Consider the following 17,197-nt stretch of genomic DNA (forward strand, 5'->3'; position numbering starts at 1 on the left):
CTTAAGCAGAAATTTAAACAAAAGGCTACATATTTCTTCCCTCAGTTCTGTTGCTCGCCAGACCTTCCTATCAAATCAAAGACTGATGGTAGGAGAGGTAGTCCAAAGTCAAGACTGATCCATTGGCCAGTCCCTCAATGAGACTTCAAAGTACATTCTGCCATTCTTTGCTCTGAATTACCAATCTCTGTTCTTTAAGATGAACTCAACTACTGCTTGTTCTACAGAACCTTCAACTGGCATGGTTTTGTCAGTGGGTTGTTTTTGTTTTGGGGGCAGCAGAAGATTCAGTTCCGGGTCTTGCACTTGCGAGCACTCTACCACATGGGCCACCCCCAGTGCTTTTTGCTTTAGTTGAGTTTCACACAGGCTCTCATGCATTTGCCCATGCTGGCCTCAGACTGGGATCCTCCTATCTTCACTTCCCAAATAGCTGGAATTAAAGACATGTGTCACCACACACAGATTTGTTTTTGACCTACAGTCTCACTAACTTTTTGACCAGCTGGCCTTGAATGCCAATCCTCTCATCTCTGCCTCCAAGTAGGTGGGATTATAGGCATACACCACCACATGCAGCCCTCGGCTGGCAGAGTTTTTAATGGTCTCTAAAGTATATTTTCTAATTCTCTGGGACTATAATGAACCCCATAATTAAACTGGGGTATAAAAGGTAGGCAACAGTCCAGACTCGTAGGGTATGTTAGTGGAAGGGTCAAGATTAGTACTCAGCCAGCCTGAGGTCCAGGACTCTGACTCCTGTTTCCTCTTTGAGGCAGCTGCTCAGCACCTCAGTAAAGGTGCATAAGAACTGGAGACCGTCAGACAAGCATCTTAAGGAAGGCTGTGTGGGCAAAACCACAATCAACTGTTAGTGCACTGAACAGGGAACTAATCAAGCAGATCTATGTTGATACAATCTTATAAATTAGTATGCTAATAAGTCTATTAAAATCTGTAGAAAATGAGGGACAATATGTACCATATTTTGCTGTGTAAGTTTTTTTTCAATACTGGGGTTTGAACTCAGAACCACTGAACAAGTACTCAACCACATGAGCTATACCCCAGCCAATTTTCCTTTAGTTTGTGCTTCAGAAAGGGTCTTGAACTTTTGCTTAAGCCAGCCTTGGAACATGATCGTCCTACCTCTGCCTCCCAAGTAGCTGCAATTACAACCATGAACCACCATGTTCAGCTTGGTTTTGAGATAGGGTCTTGCTAACTTTTGCTGGGCTAGCCTCAAAATGGTACCCTCCTATCTCTGTCACTGCAGTTTACATTTTAAAGAAAGGTTTTTTAACAACTTTTCTTAAATGTATCTGTCCTGTAAGAATTCAAAGCAAATCCCAAAAGCTTCTGAGGCAAAGGATAAATGATTAAAAGTAATAAGAAATATTCATTTCATCTCTTGCAAATTACCTCCATAATTCCTGGCACTACTGTCCATATCCACCATGTGCACTGAATCATAAGGACCCCACACAACACAGTACTTTCTCCCTCACCTGTCTGGCATAGTGCTCTATCTCCTCTGCTCTTCTCTGGTACCAATCCATGACCTTGTCGACGGCAAGCTCAGCTGTCCTGTATGGCAGAAACTCAGGCTGTTCGGCATATAAGAACTCACTTTCATCTTGCAGACTTGGCTCAACAACCATTCTGCAAAGCATAAAAAGAACAACTAAACAATTATAGTTATATTTTTTTAAAAGATGAAAATGTTATAAAAGAAAGGAACAGAGATCCTGTTCTGGTTATAGAGACAGGGAGCATGTGTAAAGGCATGCACGTATGTATTTTCTCCATGTATGTCCACACTCACAGGATAAATAAGACGTTTTCTGAAATTTATTTTCCTGACTTGAAAAATCAGAATGGTTAATAAAGCAAAACAACTATGCCAAAACCAATCAAGTATATATTAAGAAAAACAAAATAACCCTGAAAAACTTTTACAAAATGCATGCAGCCAGATGCCTCCTACAGGCCCAAGAAATCAAAATCACTGCTCTGGCCAGCAAGGCCTGAATTAGGAAATGTCCCTAGGTGATTATAATTTGAAGTGGAATTAAGAATCTCGTTTTCAGCATTCGTAAAAATAAGAGGACAATGTGCTTCTACTAGAAGTCAGAGATTCAGCACTGTACTGACATGTGCACAGCATGGCACTGCTCCATGCCACTGTCCCGCAGGCTGAAGCCTTAGAGGATCAGCAACATGAGGATCACAAACCATGAGGATGACAATGATCATTTGCTTTCCACCGTAAAGGACTAAAATTAACTCAAGACTTCTCAGATGGCTGTAAGGAAAATGCTGTGTCCCACTCAGGACCCCCATTCATTTCAAGCAAGTGATAGTACCAGATGGCTGATCACTGTAATTATTATACAGCAGAGAACTTTGGATCAGAACTGCATCTGAAGTTCATCAATGAAAGCTAGAAAACCTTCTGCAAATTACTTAACAAAAACTACCCAAAGCCTCCTTTTAATCATTAAAACATGGGCCTAACACTACGCAAGAATGCTGTAGCACCTCAAAGAAATGGAAATAAAGTACACAGAGTGTAGGCTCCAAAGTGACCACGCAGAGAGGAGTGATCTGGCCAAGAGATTCTTTATTGCCAGGTGGGAGAGGGAGAGAGCCAAGAAGAGAAAAGAGAGAGGCAGGGGCTTAAATACCCCTCAGTGAGATTTGGCATATTCTGATTGGTTAAGACCTTGTGGCTCATGCTGATTGGAGGTTGGGAAGTAAGAAAGTCCCAAGCCTTGGGAAACTGAAACCCAAGGGCCCTGGGAAATTGAAACTTACAGGTGCAGTAAGAAACAGAAACCCATCGACACCATTATTGCCAACATTCCTCCCTTTTTTGTTTGTTAAGGAAGGGGGTGTTATGTTCGTTCCGGCTTCTTCGAGCTGGCAAGGGGTGATGTAAGGGAAGGGAGGGTTAGTTGGCAAATGGCGTCGGGATAGTTAGTCTCATGATGGCAAACACCCAGGCTCCAAAGACAAAAATTTCTTCTTCCCTGAAGTCAATGAAGGTCCCCTGTAGCCACAGGTCGTAAACAGTCTTGAGCCAATCCTCTGAGCTTCGTATGGCTGGTATTAGCCATCTGTCTTCGCATAGGGAGTCGAAGCAGGCGTTCTGTGAGTGGTCCATGATGCTTATAACCCGGGGTCCTGGTAGGATCCATCACAGGTGTCCTCCGGCTGAGCTATGAGGGGGTGATATCCTTGGAGGAGAAGCTGGTTGAAAGTTTGATTAGAGAATCTGTTTACCTGGGATCTAAGAAACTGTAGTAAACAGGGACGGAGGGTGCGTAGAGTAACGAGCATGAGCAAAGGGCCCAAGAAAGGCAGGAGCCAGGTGAGAGGAGAGCTTAGCAGGTCAGTTAGAGTGTTTTTAGTGGGTTTCTTTAGGAGGTCCTCAGCCAAGTCTGTTTATTTTTTGACATTTTGTTCCACAATCCCAGACTCATTGACATAGTAACATTCCTCCCGAGGAAGAAACAGGTGCCCCCCTTTTCAGCTGTTAAGAGGTCTAGGGCCCTGTGATATTGGAGGGCTACCTGAGCTAGAGAGGTGAGCTGACATTGAAGGGAAGCCAGTGAGGCCAAGTTGGACTCGAGGGTGATCTGTAAAGTCCTTTACAGGATCTTCAAAGCCTTTGTAAGCGATCTTCAAAGTCCTTTGCTGAAATAAAACTATGGCCAAGGGCTCCCCCCGTGAAGCCTGCGGCCACAATGGAGGTTGCCATACTTACACCCACCATGACGGGCAAGAAGGCGGCGCGCTTTGGTTGAGCGCCAAATAGGAGGAAGAATTCAGCTTCCCCGTAAAGAGTGAGTTGGGGAATTATGATTACCAATATTGCAGGGCCTGGGAGTAGTCTGAGCTATGCAGGAGTGTAGGGTATTGTGGCACCAGAAATGTAGCCCCGAGGGGGATGCTAGTTCCATAATGGTGAGATTACTATGACAGGAGAGAGAAAGGTTGGATTGAGACGGGATATAACAGGTGTGTGTAGGAAGAGGACCTTGTGTAGAGTCAGGTTCCCACAGAAGTACAGATGGCAAGGGAGGAGTGCATGAGGAGGTCCGTACGGCAGGGAAAGCTTTGATAGAGGATGAAAAATTAATGGGAACTGCGGCCAGTAAAGGACGCTGGAGGGAGGCACAAAGAAAGCAGTCAGTGACACTAATGGGCATGGTGAAGTTTAGGAGTTGTAGTGAGGCCTGGAACAGTTGGAGCAGTTGGGAGGGTGGAGGGCTGGTGAAGGGACTTATGTAGGTTCTGTTCGGATTGTAGAACCTTAATATCAACCTCCTTTTGAGTGGTATTTGGAAGGGTTAGTTCCCTGGATATCATAATGTGAGCCGAGGGTTTGGAGGTGGTGCCCCCAGCATAAAGGGCTATCAGTTCACCCTGAACCCATCTGGGGTGCCATGGGTCAGTGATGTGGAGCATGGAGCATGGTCCCATTTTCTCCCGCATAAAGGTGGAATAGGGTGTCTGGCCCCCTTGACCCAGTACCCAATGGGACTGACAGGACCAATAGGGACATCCCCCATATTCCTGAGTCCATTTAGCTTCCCTTTTACAGTAATCTTTTGTTTGGGTGAAGAAAGGGCAGTAATATCCAATGGGGCCACCACACCTGGGTTTGAAAGGAACTGACATAAAGGTCTGGCATCACTTGGGAGGACAGTCTCCAGTGCCGACTAGACTGGTGATAGAGGTTTGTGAGACAGTGTAGGTTTCCCGTAACTTAAATCTCCAAAAGTACCCTCCGGTGTTAGCCAGCCCACCCATAGAGAGGAGGTTGAAAACAGAGAACAAAAGGGGAAGGTTAAGGCACATCTCCGGGGACTGGAGAGGGAACACGAAGCCGAGAGATGCAAAGTTTTAAGGGGTTCCCAAGGGAAGGGGTACAGATGAAGTCAGGAGAGTAGGTGGGGAGTGGAGACGAAGGGTTGATGGGGTCGTCCTGCCGGTTATCTCGGGGGAGCCGGGCTGGCTTTAGCCTGGAAATTTGAATCCAAGATGTTAATTTTCCTGGAGTTTCCTCTAATTGGGCTGCGGTAGGAGTGCAGAGGATGATTTTTAGGGACCCTTTCCATTTTGGGGTAAGGGGTTTCTTTTCAGGGAAAGGAGGGGAGAAGTAGACCTAGTCCCCTGGGTTTAAAGGGAAAGAGAGATGGGTGCGTGAAGGGTCTGGAGATAAGGTGTCATGGTGTCACCATAACTGGGTTCAAATGAAGGAGAGTAGAGGAAAGCCGAGGTGTCCCGGGAAGGGGTCCGGGGAGGAGGTGATTCCTGGAGGCAGAGCTGGGTAACCGAACATCACCTTAAAAGGGGATATTTGTGTGGGTTTCTGTGGGAGTACCCGTAGGCAGAAGAGGGCTATTGGAAGGAGTTGAACCCAATCTAGGTGTAGTTCTAAGGTGAGTTTAGTGAGAAACTCCTTTAAAGAACAGTTACTGCATTCCACATTCCCTAACGAGGGGGGATGGTAAGGGATATGGAAATGCTATGGGATATTAAGGGCCTTGACAATTGTTTGTGTTACCTGGGATGTGAACTCTGGGCCATTATCCAATTGGAAGGAGGTAGGCATTCCAAACCTAGGGATGATGTGGGTTACCACAATAGAGGCCACAGTTGAGGCCCTCTTATTGGAGGTTGGGAAGGCCTCTACCCATCCTGAGAAAGTGTCCACCACGACCAGAAGGTAATTGTGTCACTTCACTCTGGGCATATTTGTAAAGTCTACCTGCGAATCCGCCCCTGGGATGTGTCCCCTGGCCTGGTGAGAAGGGAATGGGCTGGGCCTCAAAGGGGTGTGTGGGTTAGTCCTCTGACAAGTGGGACATGGGGAGGTGAGCTGGTGTAGATATTGGGAATCTTCTGGGGTGAGGGGAAGAATGAGTTTAAGAAGAGTTCGAGATTTTGAGTGCTAGTGTGGAAGATGGAGTGTAGATACGAAAGGAGATTATGTCTAGGGAGTGACTCATGGGTCGGTTCAGGAGTCTGGTCCTGAAGCTTTGTGAGAGCCAGAGTGGAGTAATTCTCCCCTGTCACCTGTCAGGCAGCCTGATCTGCCTTAGAACTGCCCCTAGTAATGGGTGATGAATCCATTTGGTGGGACCGGCAGTGGGCGATTCCAATCTTGGAAGGAAGGAGAGAGGCCCGGGGTAGGTTGGTAATGAAAATGAAGTTGGTGACAGAGGTCTCTCTCATGGTTAATAACCCCCTTTCTTTCCAGATAGCTGAGTGGGAGAGGTGGATGTGGAAGACATATTTAGAGTCAGTGTATAGAGTGAGAGAATGGTCGGCCGCCAGCTCAAAAGCCCTTGTAACTGCAAACAGTTCAGCCTGCTGATTGGTGGTACTGGGAGGGAGGGGCTGTGCCTCGATGGTCTGGGTTAGGGACACTATAGCATAACCTGCTCTCCGTACACCCCCTCTACATATGAGCGGCCATCGGTGAACCAGGTGTAGGTGGAGCCCTGCAGGGGCCCCTCCTGGATGTGTGAAGGGCAGGGGAGAAGGGCCTCCAGGGTCTCGACGCAGTAGTGGGTAGGCATGGCAGTAGAGGTGGGCAGGAGGGTGACGGGGTTTAAGAAGGAGAAAGCATGGAGGGTAACGGAGGAGTCATGGAGGAAGGAGACAAGAAGCGACAAGATCTGGCAAGGGGGAAGTGTTCTTAAGCCCTTATATGTTAGGAGTTCTGCCAGGTTGTGGGGGGAAACAATTGTGATTGACCCCCCTAAAAGTGAGTATTTTTGACTCCTGAACTAGAACATAGGCTGCTGACAAGGCCCGTAGACAGGGGACCCATCCCCAGACTGTGGGGTCAAGTTTTTTAGATAGATATGCTACCAGGGCAAATGTTGGACCCTTGTTTTGACCCAAAATGCCCAAGGCTAAGCCTTTATTCTCATGGACATAGAGGGTGAATGGTTTTTGGGTATCTGGCAGATGGAGGGCTGGGGCCTAGAGAAGTGCCTGTTGAAGGCATCGGAAAGGGGTGTCAATAGAGGTAAGTAAAGGTTCAGAGGGGTCTCCCTTAGTGGCATCATGTAAGGGGGCTGCCAGGAGGGAGTAGTTGGGGTTCCAGATGCAGAAGTATCCGGCCAGTCCCAAGAAAGAATTTCCTCCTTAGTCTTGGGAGCCGGCATTTCCCGAATGAGCTGCTGTCTGTCCAAAGTAATTGCCTTAGAGTCGTGGGACAACTGAACTCGCAGGTATGTAACTGTCAATTGAGAAAGTTGGGCCTTGTGGAGAGAGGCCCGGTATCCCTTGTCTGCCAGAAAGTTTAAGAGTAAAGTGGTGTTGGTTTGAGAGATGTTTAGAGAGGGGCTACACAAGAGTAAATCACCCACGTATTGGAGGAGAGTGGACCTAGAGAGATGGAGGTTTTTGAGATCTCTGGCAAGTGCCTGGCCAAACAGATGTGGGCTATCCCTAAAACCCTGAGGGAGGACTGTCCAGGTGAGCTGTTGGGAGTGATGTGTGTGTGGGTCCGTCCAGGTGAAAGCAAAAATGTCCTGTGAGTCGGGAGAGAGGGGAATGGTAAAAAAGGCATCCTTGAGGTCAAGGACAGAGAAGTAAGTGGAGGAGGCAGGAATAGAAGAGAGAATGGTGTAAGGGTTAGGGACGAGGGTGTATATGGGTTTAACAGCATTATTAATGAGTCTAAGATCCTGGACAAGGCGGTAGGTGCCATTGGACTTTTTTATAGCTAGGATGGGAGAGTTGTATGGGGAATGGGTGGGTCTGAGGAGCCCCTTGTGGAGTAAATCAGTAATGATTGGTTGTAGCCCCAACAAGCTAGAAGTAGTGAGGGGGTACTAAGGCTGGCATGGAAAGTGATGAGGGTCCTGTAAGAGGATCTTAATGGGAGGGCAAGTTGCCAGAGAAGGAGTGTCAGTGTGCCATACTTTAGGGTCCACCCCTGAGGGGAGTGTCAGGCTGGTGCAATCAGAAGGGCCATCCATAGCCATAAGGGCGAGAAGGCGAATAGGCCAGAGGTTAAATGAGATGGAGGCCTGAAATTTGGTTAAAATATCTCTTCCCAGCAAAGGGGTGGGACATTGGGGCATGACTAGAAACTGGTGGGTGGAAGGATGACCCGAAAAGGAGCAGGAAAGCCTGGGGGTCTTTCTGGGAAAAATAGTTTGTCCCCCTACCCTGATAATAGGGGTTTGTGATGGGCTGGTGGCCCCTCAAAACTCTGTCAGCACCGAGAACGTGGCACCAGTGTCCAGGAGGAGGCATATGGGGTGCCCATCAACCAGAAGGCTTACCTTGGGCTCCAGAAATGAGATGTTAGTCACCGGGAAGGAAGTCCCAAAGCCCGGTCAATCGTCCATTGCCAGGCCTATGAGGTCGGGACTGGAACGAGAAGCCGACCCAGCCCCCCCCCCCACCCCGACTGGGAGCCGGGGCAATCAATTGCCCAATGCCCAGGGGCATGACATCTAGGACAAGGCCATGGTTGCGGTGTGGGACAAGGGCAGACCTTGCCCAATGTCCCTCTCATCCACATTTAAAACAGGGGCCTGAGGTGCTCCCAGTTGGCAGACGTTGACCCTCTCGTTTTGTATGAGGATTTGGGCCTCTCATAGCTTGAGCCAGCATCTGGTATTTTTGGCATTTTGCCTTTTCATCCCGGGAGTGGAACACCTTGAAGGCAGTTGCCAGCACTTCGATCTGAGGAGTGAGGGGGCCTCTATCAAGCTTTTTTAGTTTTGCCCTAATGTCGGGGTAACTTTGGGAGACAAAATAGGTCATAAGGGGTTGTCTACCGTCTGTAGATTCAAGGTCAATGTTGGTATATTGTTGGAGAGCCCAGGTTAGTCTATCTAGGAAGGTAGAGAGGTTTTCCGTTTTGTCCTGGATGATTTCTTGGAGTTTTTCAAAATTAATGGCCTTCTGTGATGCCTGTTTAAGTCCTGTCAGGAGACAGGTGGCAAATTGGTCTTGGAGGGTAAGTCCAGCCTGGGTGTTGTAGTCCCAATTGGGATCATGATCAGGCACCACCAGGGTGCCAGTAGGGTAAGCAGGACTGGTCTGATGGACTTCATCTGCATACGTGTCAACCTGTTCCCAAACCCTCCTACGCTCCTCGGGTAAGAGAATATGAGAGAGAATGAGATACATATCATGGTAGGTTAGGCTGTAAGACTGGAGTAAGTATTGGAATTGTTTGATATAAGTAGAGGGGTTAGAGATATAGGAGTCCAGTCGGGCTTCAATTTGGGAGAGGTCAATCATGGAAAAGGGGACATGAACCCTGACAATGCCTTCGGATCCGGCTACCTCCCGAAGGGGTGCCAGGAGGGAAGAAGGGGGAGGCTGGGCAGTGAGTGTGTGTGATCTAGTAGTAGGAGGGCTGAAGGTGGGGGAGGGAGGAGATGGAGCGGAAGGCAAAGTGGGGGCAAAGGGTGGTGGCATGGAAGGGGATGAAGAAGCAGGAAGTGGAGGCGGGCTGAAAGATGGCGGGGTAGGTTGTGGAAGAGGAGGATCAGGTGGAGCCTGTCGGCAGGATGGCGGGGGCTCATCAACCGGGTCGAAATCTGAAGAGAGGGCGGAGGTTGAGGCTGAGGGCTTTAGAGCAAGAAGTACACGTTTAGGTTTGCAAGTGGTGCAGAGAGCCAGATTTAGATGGAGGTATGAAAAGGCTTGAACATATGGAATCTCTCCCCATCATCCCGATCGCCCACGGTAATTATATAGGTCCCGTAAAAGGTTGGGCTCTAAAGACCCGAAGAGGGTCCAGTGATTTTGGTTGTCTAAAGGATAAGTGGGCCAGATTTGGATGGAAAAGCAGATTAATTTTGCTGGCTTAATATCTGGGGTCAAACCCAAGGTGTCCAAATTATTTGAGGAGGCATCTCAGCGGAGAGTCAGACGGCAAAGAGGACATAGAGGCACACGCTCAAATTGAAACTTACGGGTGCAGTAAGAAACAGAAACCCATCGACGCCATTATTGCCAACACAGAGAACATGGCCTGGCATATATCAGATGCTTAATTCATTTATAGTCACTATTTTTTATTGGGATTCTTAACAACTATAAGATATGATCAGACACAAAAGTCCATAAATGTTTGGGCATTTTATCCACATGCCTGAGACATCTACTGTGCATATAACTGGTACTGCAGTAAAGCTACAGGTCCTTTACTTTACTAGTCTTCTAGTGTCATAAACATTCTTACCAGGGATTTCTCCCCACTACTGCCACACAAAGCCACATTGCTCCTCCCAGAATCTTTTAAATCTGCCTCATTGCAGCAGGAAAAGGGTCACCAGAAGCTCTGAGTCCCTTCAATGCTTTTTTCAATTCTTACCTGCACCCCTCTCAGCATCATTTGATAAGATTTAACTACTTTCTCCTGGAAGCACACTGCCCTTTGATTCTAGTATGCCATACTGCTGTGATGCCTCTCGGCTTTCTGGCTGCTCCTTTTTCATTACCTTTGCTGGACTACCCTACTCTATCCAACATTAAATACTAAGACTTCCACATCTTAGCGCAGCTCTCTTCTCTCACTCTGCACTCTTCTCCTCACTCTTCACTCTCAGGTCTCCCCGTCAACTCCACCATAAAAATTACCACTGACATTATAGCACTCCCATGTTTTTACCCCTAACCCAGACTTCTCTTAGAAGCTACAAAATCTTCCTGCTATTTGTTTTCAGATCAGACACTTCAAGAAGTTCAAAAACAAATTCATAAGATCCTCAAGTAACACAGCTATCCTTTTCAAAACAGAAACCTGATTGTATTATCCCCATGCCTAAAATATTTATATAAGTTGTAAACTGCCTTAAAATTGTCTAACTTCATAGTTATGCCAATCACAACTTGTTCTATACACTTCAACAAATCTTATTTTTAGTCCTTTAAGAGGACCTTGCTTTGAGCCTTCCAACACACTCTTCTCTCCACCTTCTCTCACTGCCAGACACACCCTCCACAGAGTGATTTCCTGTTTACTCTTCACTCTCAGCCTCCAAAGGAATTTACCCCCACCTCCAAGGGGAGGGTCCCATTGTCTCCAGCACTGTACTGCAATGCTCCTTCAAAGTGCACTTCCCTTTCTGCCAGAGCCAACACTGCATGAGGGTAGGGACCATAGCTCTTTTCTTCCTTCAGAATTCCTGGACCTAACTGAAGCCAGATGCTACTATATTACCAAAAATTTACATCATCTTCAAAATCATTTTGTCCTCCATGAACTTTTCCTGGCTTTCCATGTACTTAGATTTAGGAGTTCCTACACAGCGAGGCTGCTTTCACTCAACATGCTTGGTTAGTCGAAAAACAGCTTGCATTTCTGGCATCTTATTAGAATTACAGAAAGGCAAGGCTAAGGAGAACTGGGACGTATCCAACCCGTGGTCCAGGCCTCTGCCACCAGAACTGCTCTGTAATTTAACTGAGCTGCTCTGACTTTAATTGAGAGAACTGGTGGTCAGCAGCATGGCCTCACTTTTCCTCACCACCAGCCCCAACCTCCCACCTTTTCAACTTATCTACCTTTTCTGTTTCTCACTACAATTAGTAAATAAGGACCTCTAATCAAATATAGCAAGTAAATACCAAGCATGAAGCTCCCCTTTCTCCCAAAACTCCATGGAATTGTTGGGTTTAGAGACCTAAGGCAGATGAGTGATATCCCATGCCCCATGGAGGGCAGTATCATTTCTACATCCTGAAGGGATGGAGGCCTGCATTCCTGCATCCTAAAGGAGAGATACAGATCTGCCACAGGGCTGATGGGCAAAATGCTCTCAAGATTGTTTCCCCTTCCTCATTAAAGATGCAAACCAAACCAGTTCACCTGAGAAAGCCCACGAATCCATGGCCAATGAGAAATATGCACCTAACCCAGAGTTAGAACATCCATAAAACCCCAGCCTTCACCTGTGGAGCCAGCCACCGGCTTCTGGGCTCTGCTGCAGTTCCCTAGCTGTAGCCTTTCCTTTCTCTCTAATAAATCCTACTTTCTATACAGGCTTTGGCTCATGATTCAGCTGCCTCACAAGCCAGTTCTCTGGACTGTGAAGGCAAGGACCCTCGACACCAGATCATAAATCCAGTGGGGGGAAGAGGGTCAATAACTGCCTGTAGTCCTCCTACCATTCCTATCCACTTATATGCAACTGTGGCTAATTCTTTCCAACTTCTCTGCAAGATCTACCAATAGTAAAATATAAACCAGGTGCGGTGGCTCACACCTATAATCCAGGCTATTTGGAAGGGGGAGATTGAGAGGATCTCAGTTCAAGGCTAACCCTGGCAAATAGTTCCCAAAACCCATCTCCAAAATAACCACAGAAAAATAGACTGGAGGCATGGCTCAAGCAGTACAGCACCTGATTTGCAAGCATGAAGTCCTTAGTTCAAACCCCAGTCCCACAAAGAAAAAAAAAAAAAAGTGAAATATAAAATATTTTGCAATAATCAAAAACATACAGAATGTAAATATATGTGTGTATATATAGTCACATTTGTTAATTTTTTTTCTAAGAGAGCTGGCTCTTGAAGTCACTCGTGTGCCCCAATAATCTGCACTGCTCCTTTCTCACCTGACTGGGACAATGTCACTCAGGGCCTGACCTTTGCCATGCCTGGATTAAAGTCCAGTTTTGAATCTCATAGCTTTCTTTTTCTCACTTTACTCCCTCAATTTTAATCAAGTAAATCTTGCAATGGCTTCCTGACATAAGGTGTATATGAGTGGTAAATTTTATGAACACTTACATGGTTACCTCATATTTGATTGGTGACTTTAGCTAAATATAGAAAGCTATATCAAAAATATTGCCCTCAAAAGTTTTGCAGGATTGCCCGGCACCAGTGGCTCCCACCTGTAATCTTAGCTACTTGAGATGCTGAGATCGGGAGGCTCACCATTCAAGACCAGCCTGGGCAAATAATTTGTGAGAACCCCCCACCTCATCTCCAAAATAACCAGAGAAAAATGGACTGGAGGTGTGTCTCAAATGGTACCACACTTACTTTTAAGTGTGAAGCCCTGAGTTCAAACCCATTTCTAACAAAACAAACCAACAAAAGTTTTACAGGATTGGTTCATTGCTTTCTAGATTCTAGTATTTTCTTTTTAGATGTCCAAGGTCATTCTGATTCCAATTCCTTCATCAAATGTGGTCTTTATCTTTAGAATATATGCCTGATGTTCTAGAAGATCATGATGGTATAGTTCAGTGTAAAGAACATTTCAATCTGTAAACTCATAGCTTTCAATTCTGACACAGGCTAGAGTTATTTCTCGTAATTTTCTCCCCTCTATTATCTATGTCATCCCTTTTTTTAATGTCTTGAAATATTAGCCTTGTGGATTTTTTGGGGAGACGTTGGATTTTTGTGTGTTTGTTTGGGGGGGGATTGATTTTTGTGATACTAGGGATTGAACACAAGACCTTGTGCTCTACCACTTAAGCTATGTTCCTAGTCCTTTTGGTTTTTTTAAGTTTGTTTTTCAGATGGGGTCTCACACTAACTTTGTCCCAAGCTAGCTTTAGATCACCATCCTACCACCTTCACCTTGTGAGTAGCTGGGACCACAGGCATGTACCACCACTGTGAGCTTATTTTTGAGATAGGTTCTCACTAACTTTTGCCCAAGCTGGCCTCAAACCTTGATCCTCCTGGCTCTGCCTCCTAACTACCTGGGTTTATAGGCATAGGCCACCACCAGCCTTAAATTTGTTTTCCTAATATCTGTTGTCTTATATTCTAGCTCTGTATTTTCATCATAATTTCTATAGAAATTTCTTGATTTTATTTTCCAATTCTTCTATCCAATTTTTGTATACCAACTATCCTATTTTCTAATGCCCCAAAGCTCTCTCAGTTCTCTGTCCCTATTTTATATACTCTTATGAAATTTCACAAATGCAACATCTCTTATCTCCCAGGCAATACTAAATATAGTCTTTTAAGTTTTCTTCTTTCTGAACGTGTCTCTTTCTTTCTATTCCATTATCTGTATGTTTTTGTCACCTGATCTCTTTGGCAGAATCTTTCCTCAGATGTCCAAGAAGCTCTGTGGGTATGACAGGAATTGCTCATTGTTGACTTCGCTGTGTCCTAGTAGTGCCTAACCTTTGGGAACCATACCACAGGAGGTAGAGGCCTCTTTACAGAGACTACTCCATTTCCCCAAAAAAGAATTCTCCAAATTTCTATCTGCAGATGATGCTTGCCACTAGGAACAGGGAGGAGGTAGAACCCACAGTTCTACCTGCCTAGATTTTCAAAGCCACCAGAGCATCCCCACCTATGCTATATCTGATATCCAGGAATCTGTAAGGCTTCTATCTCAAGTAAAGTTCCTCTGATCCAAAAAATTTATCTCTGGTTTCATGAAAGGAAATCATGGACACTGAGGGTTATTTGCCTGATTCTGAGGAGTGGGGAATAAAAGGATTCAAATGTTCCTCACATGGACATTGAGCCCCATACCTGACCTCCCATCTCTTTCTGCAGTATTTCATGTCTCCACATTCTGAGGCTTTCCCAAGTTAGAGCTTATAATCTATAATGAAAATTAGAACTGAACCAAGAACAAAATTGCAGGTCTACCATAACTATGAAAAACAGATCTGCTTATCTAAAAGACTGAAAGAGAATATCTTAAAATGAAGAGATGTTATAATAAAGAACATTTTGAGAATAATTTGTTATATTTAGTATTTTCTCATTTAAAATTTTTAACATAACCAAATCAATAGTTTTTATAAAACTTCTCTAAAACTCTTAAGTCAGGAAGCAACATCAAGTAAGCAATCATAGGCATCACTGTCACCATCCAGAAAGAAATGAAGATGCTGGCATATACTGACCTGCACTCCAATTCCTCGCTCCAATCTTTAGCTCGGTGTTTGTGTTCATGCCAAGGAATGATCATCAAGGAGTCACCATTACAACTTAAATTAAAAAAAAAAAAAGTATTTAAAATACGTATTACCTAGCTTCACATGAAATATGACGCAAAAAGTTATCTCAGGTGGGAGGCATGGCTCAAGCTGTAGAGAGCCTGCCTAGCAAGTTCAAGGCCCTGAGTTCAAATGAGAGGGAGGGAGGGAGGGAGGGAGGGAGGGAGGGAGGGTGGGAGGGAGGGAGGGAGGGAGGGAAGGAAGGAAGGAAGGAAGGAAGGAAGGAAGGAAGGAAGGAAGGAAGGAAGGAAGGAAGGAAGGAAGGAAGTAATCTCTACAACCTTAACCACCAAGATTTCTGTTTATGGTATTCTAAGTGCTGCATGATACACAGTGTGAACATGTATAAGGAGAAAATACCACAGTGCTGATTTCCCGTCAATCATAAAATGGTTCAAAAAGAAAAGAAAAATTAAAAACAAAAAATGTAGCAATGAAATAAAGAATGGTAGGTATAGTATGTGTTCATTGACACATTTTAAAACATTTATCAAGAGCCTATGTTGTATATTTTTCCTACCAACATAATTCAACTGGGAATCCAGTGATCACAGAAATGTCTGTGCTATTCACTAACTACATGTATATTAAGCACTAGGAATCTGGTTAATAATACTAAGAAATTGAACATTAACTTTATTCAATTTTAATTAATTTAAATTTAAATAGCTACATATGGCTAGTGGCTACCATCCTAGATAACACAGACCTAGAAGTCAGATAGCAGGAAAAGCAGAGAAATTATTTTCAGGTTTAAAAGTATCAATAAAAAGATGACAAAAAAATCTAAAGGAGACATATGAGGAGTGGCTGGATGGAATTAAGAATAAATTTTAAAGGCAAAGGAAGTTAATCACAGTGTGGCGATAAGCCAGAGCAATTTACTTTTAAATCAACAGTTATAGGAAACAGAAATGACTAACACACAATGTAGTCTCTGGCACATGATTTTCTGGAGTGAAGGGCTTTAAACTTTATCTGTAAGGCCCCTTTTAGCTCTAGCATTCAACACATCCATGAAAACAATTGAATCACTCTGAGTTAAGAATAAAGTCAAACCTTTAAAAAAAAAAAAAAACTTAATTGCCTTGCTTTCATAGTTCACTAAAAGCATTTTTCTCATATTTCTGAGTATCAATGGCATTTTTCTAAAATTTATCACAGCCTCAGAAAAAGAATTAGGATCGCACTTTCCTATAGTATTAGGTTTTGAAACATGCTTTGCACAAGAAACACTTCATAAACATCTGAAACTTACATGCGTGAAGCGAGTGGTCTTCATGTACAAAGTAATAGGAAACCACTGGACAGTTTTAAAGCAGAGGGGAGAAGCTAATGAGGTCTGATTGATGATTCATCAACCGACAGCAAATTATTCAAAATCAAGGTTCCCCCCAAGAGATAAACTAAGTAGTTTCTTATATCGTAACAACAGAAATACAGTTTTTCAGTTAGCACATAGTATCCTGGCAAACTACATAATGGAGATGCATTTTGAAGATAACGGAGTTCACATTTTCAAATTTCTGCATTATTCAGCTGATCACTGAATGATCACTGAATGATTCTGCATGATTCAGCTGATTCAACTGCCCCAATCGCAGTATTTCATTTGTCGCCAAATAAAACCCTATTTTACTCTCTTTCATGTCAACCCCTAATACTTTATCTCAAACCACTGAAATGAAAAGTTAAAAAGGTAAGTACCTGGATGAAATAGTGACGACAATGCTCATGCTTCCAATACAACAACAAACTACAGTAATGAACTGAGAATGAGGGGAAATTAAACTAGCTGGCCATTATGCCTTTTCTAATTAAAAAAGACACGGTTCCTTAAGCTACACCAAATGTATTTAGAAAAACGTATCACAGATGAGGTTTATATTTACCACAGATCAGATACAAGAGTAGTACTGGGAACCTCAGCAAAATAATACTTATTTGGAATTTAGAGTCTAAAAAGTGTAACACTTTGTTGTTGTCCCTGAACAGAAATGGATAAGAAAACATTCTAGCTATACTTATTAAAACACATTAAAAAACAAGTTCTGCTCAGAAGCCCACTCTGAAAGGTAATCCTGAAGAGCCCCAAGGTAATTTGTAGCATTTCCAAGGCACACAGCATCACTGGTCTGTTTCTGAATGTGCTGACAGTAATGTTACTAGTATTATTATCTCAGCAACGACCAGCAAAAATCATCCTTAACATT

At 44.4% G+C, this 17,197-nt stretch overlaps 1 protein-coding gene across 2 annotated transcripts in view; it reads right to left on the reverse strand.

The window, feature by feature from the left end:
* Positions 1-17,197, reverse strand: part of Nbas (NBAS subunit of NRZ tethering complex) — a 361,792-nt gene that overhangs the window by 222,534 nt on the left and 122,061 nt on the right. For both annotated transcript variants that reach the window (XM_020168280.2, XM_074049201.1), the window contains exons 22-23: positions 14,892-14,975; positions 1,509-1,662 (exon numbers count right to left, since the gene is read on the reverse strand). In XM_020168280.2, the coding sequence (XP_020023869.2) occupies positions 1,509-1,662; positions 14,892-14,975 (238 nt within the window). The remainder of the gene's footprint in view (positions 1-1,508; positions 1,663-14,891; positions 14,976-17,197) is intronic.

Source organism: Castor canadensis, chromosome 12 (assembly GCF_047511655.1).
Source record: "Castor canadensis chromosome 12, mCasCan1.hap1v2, whole genome shotgun sequence".
Lineage (NCBI taxonomy): Eukaryota > Metazoa > Chordata > Mammalia > Rodentia > Castoridae > Castor > Castor canadensis.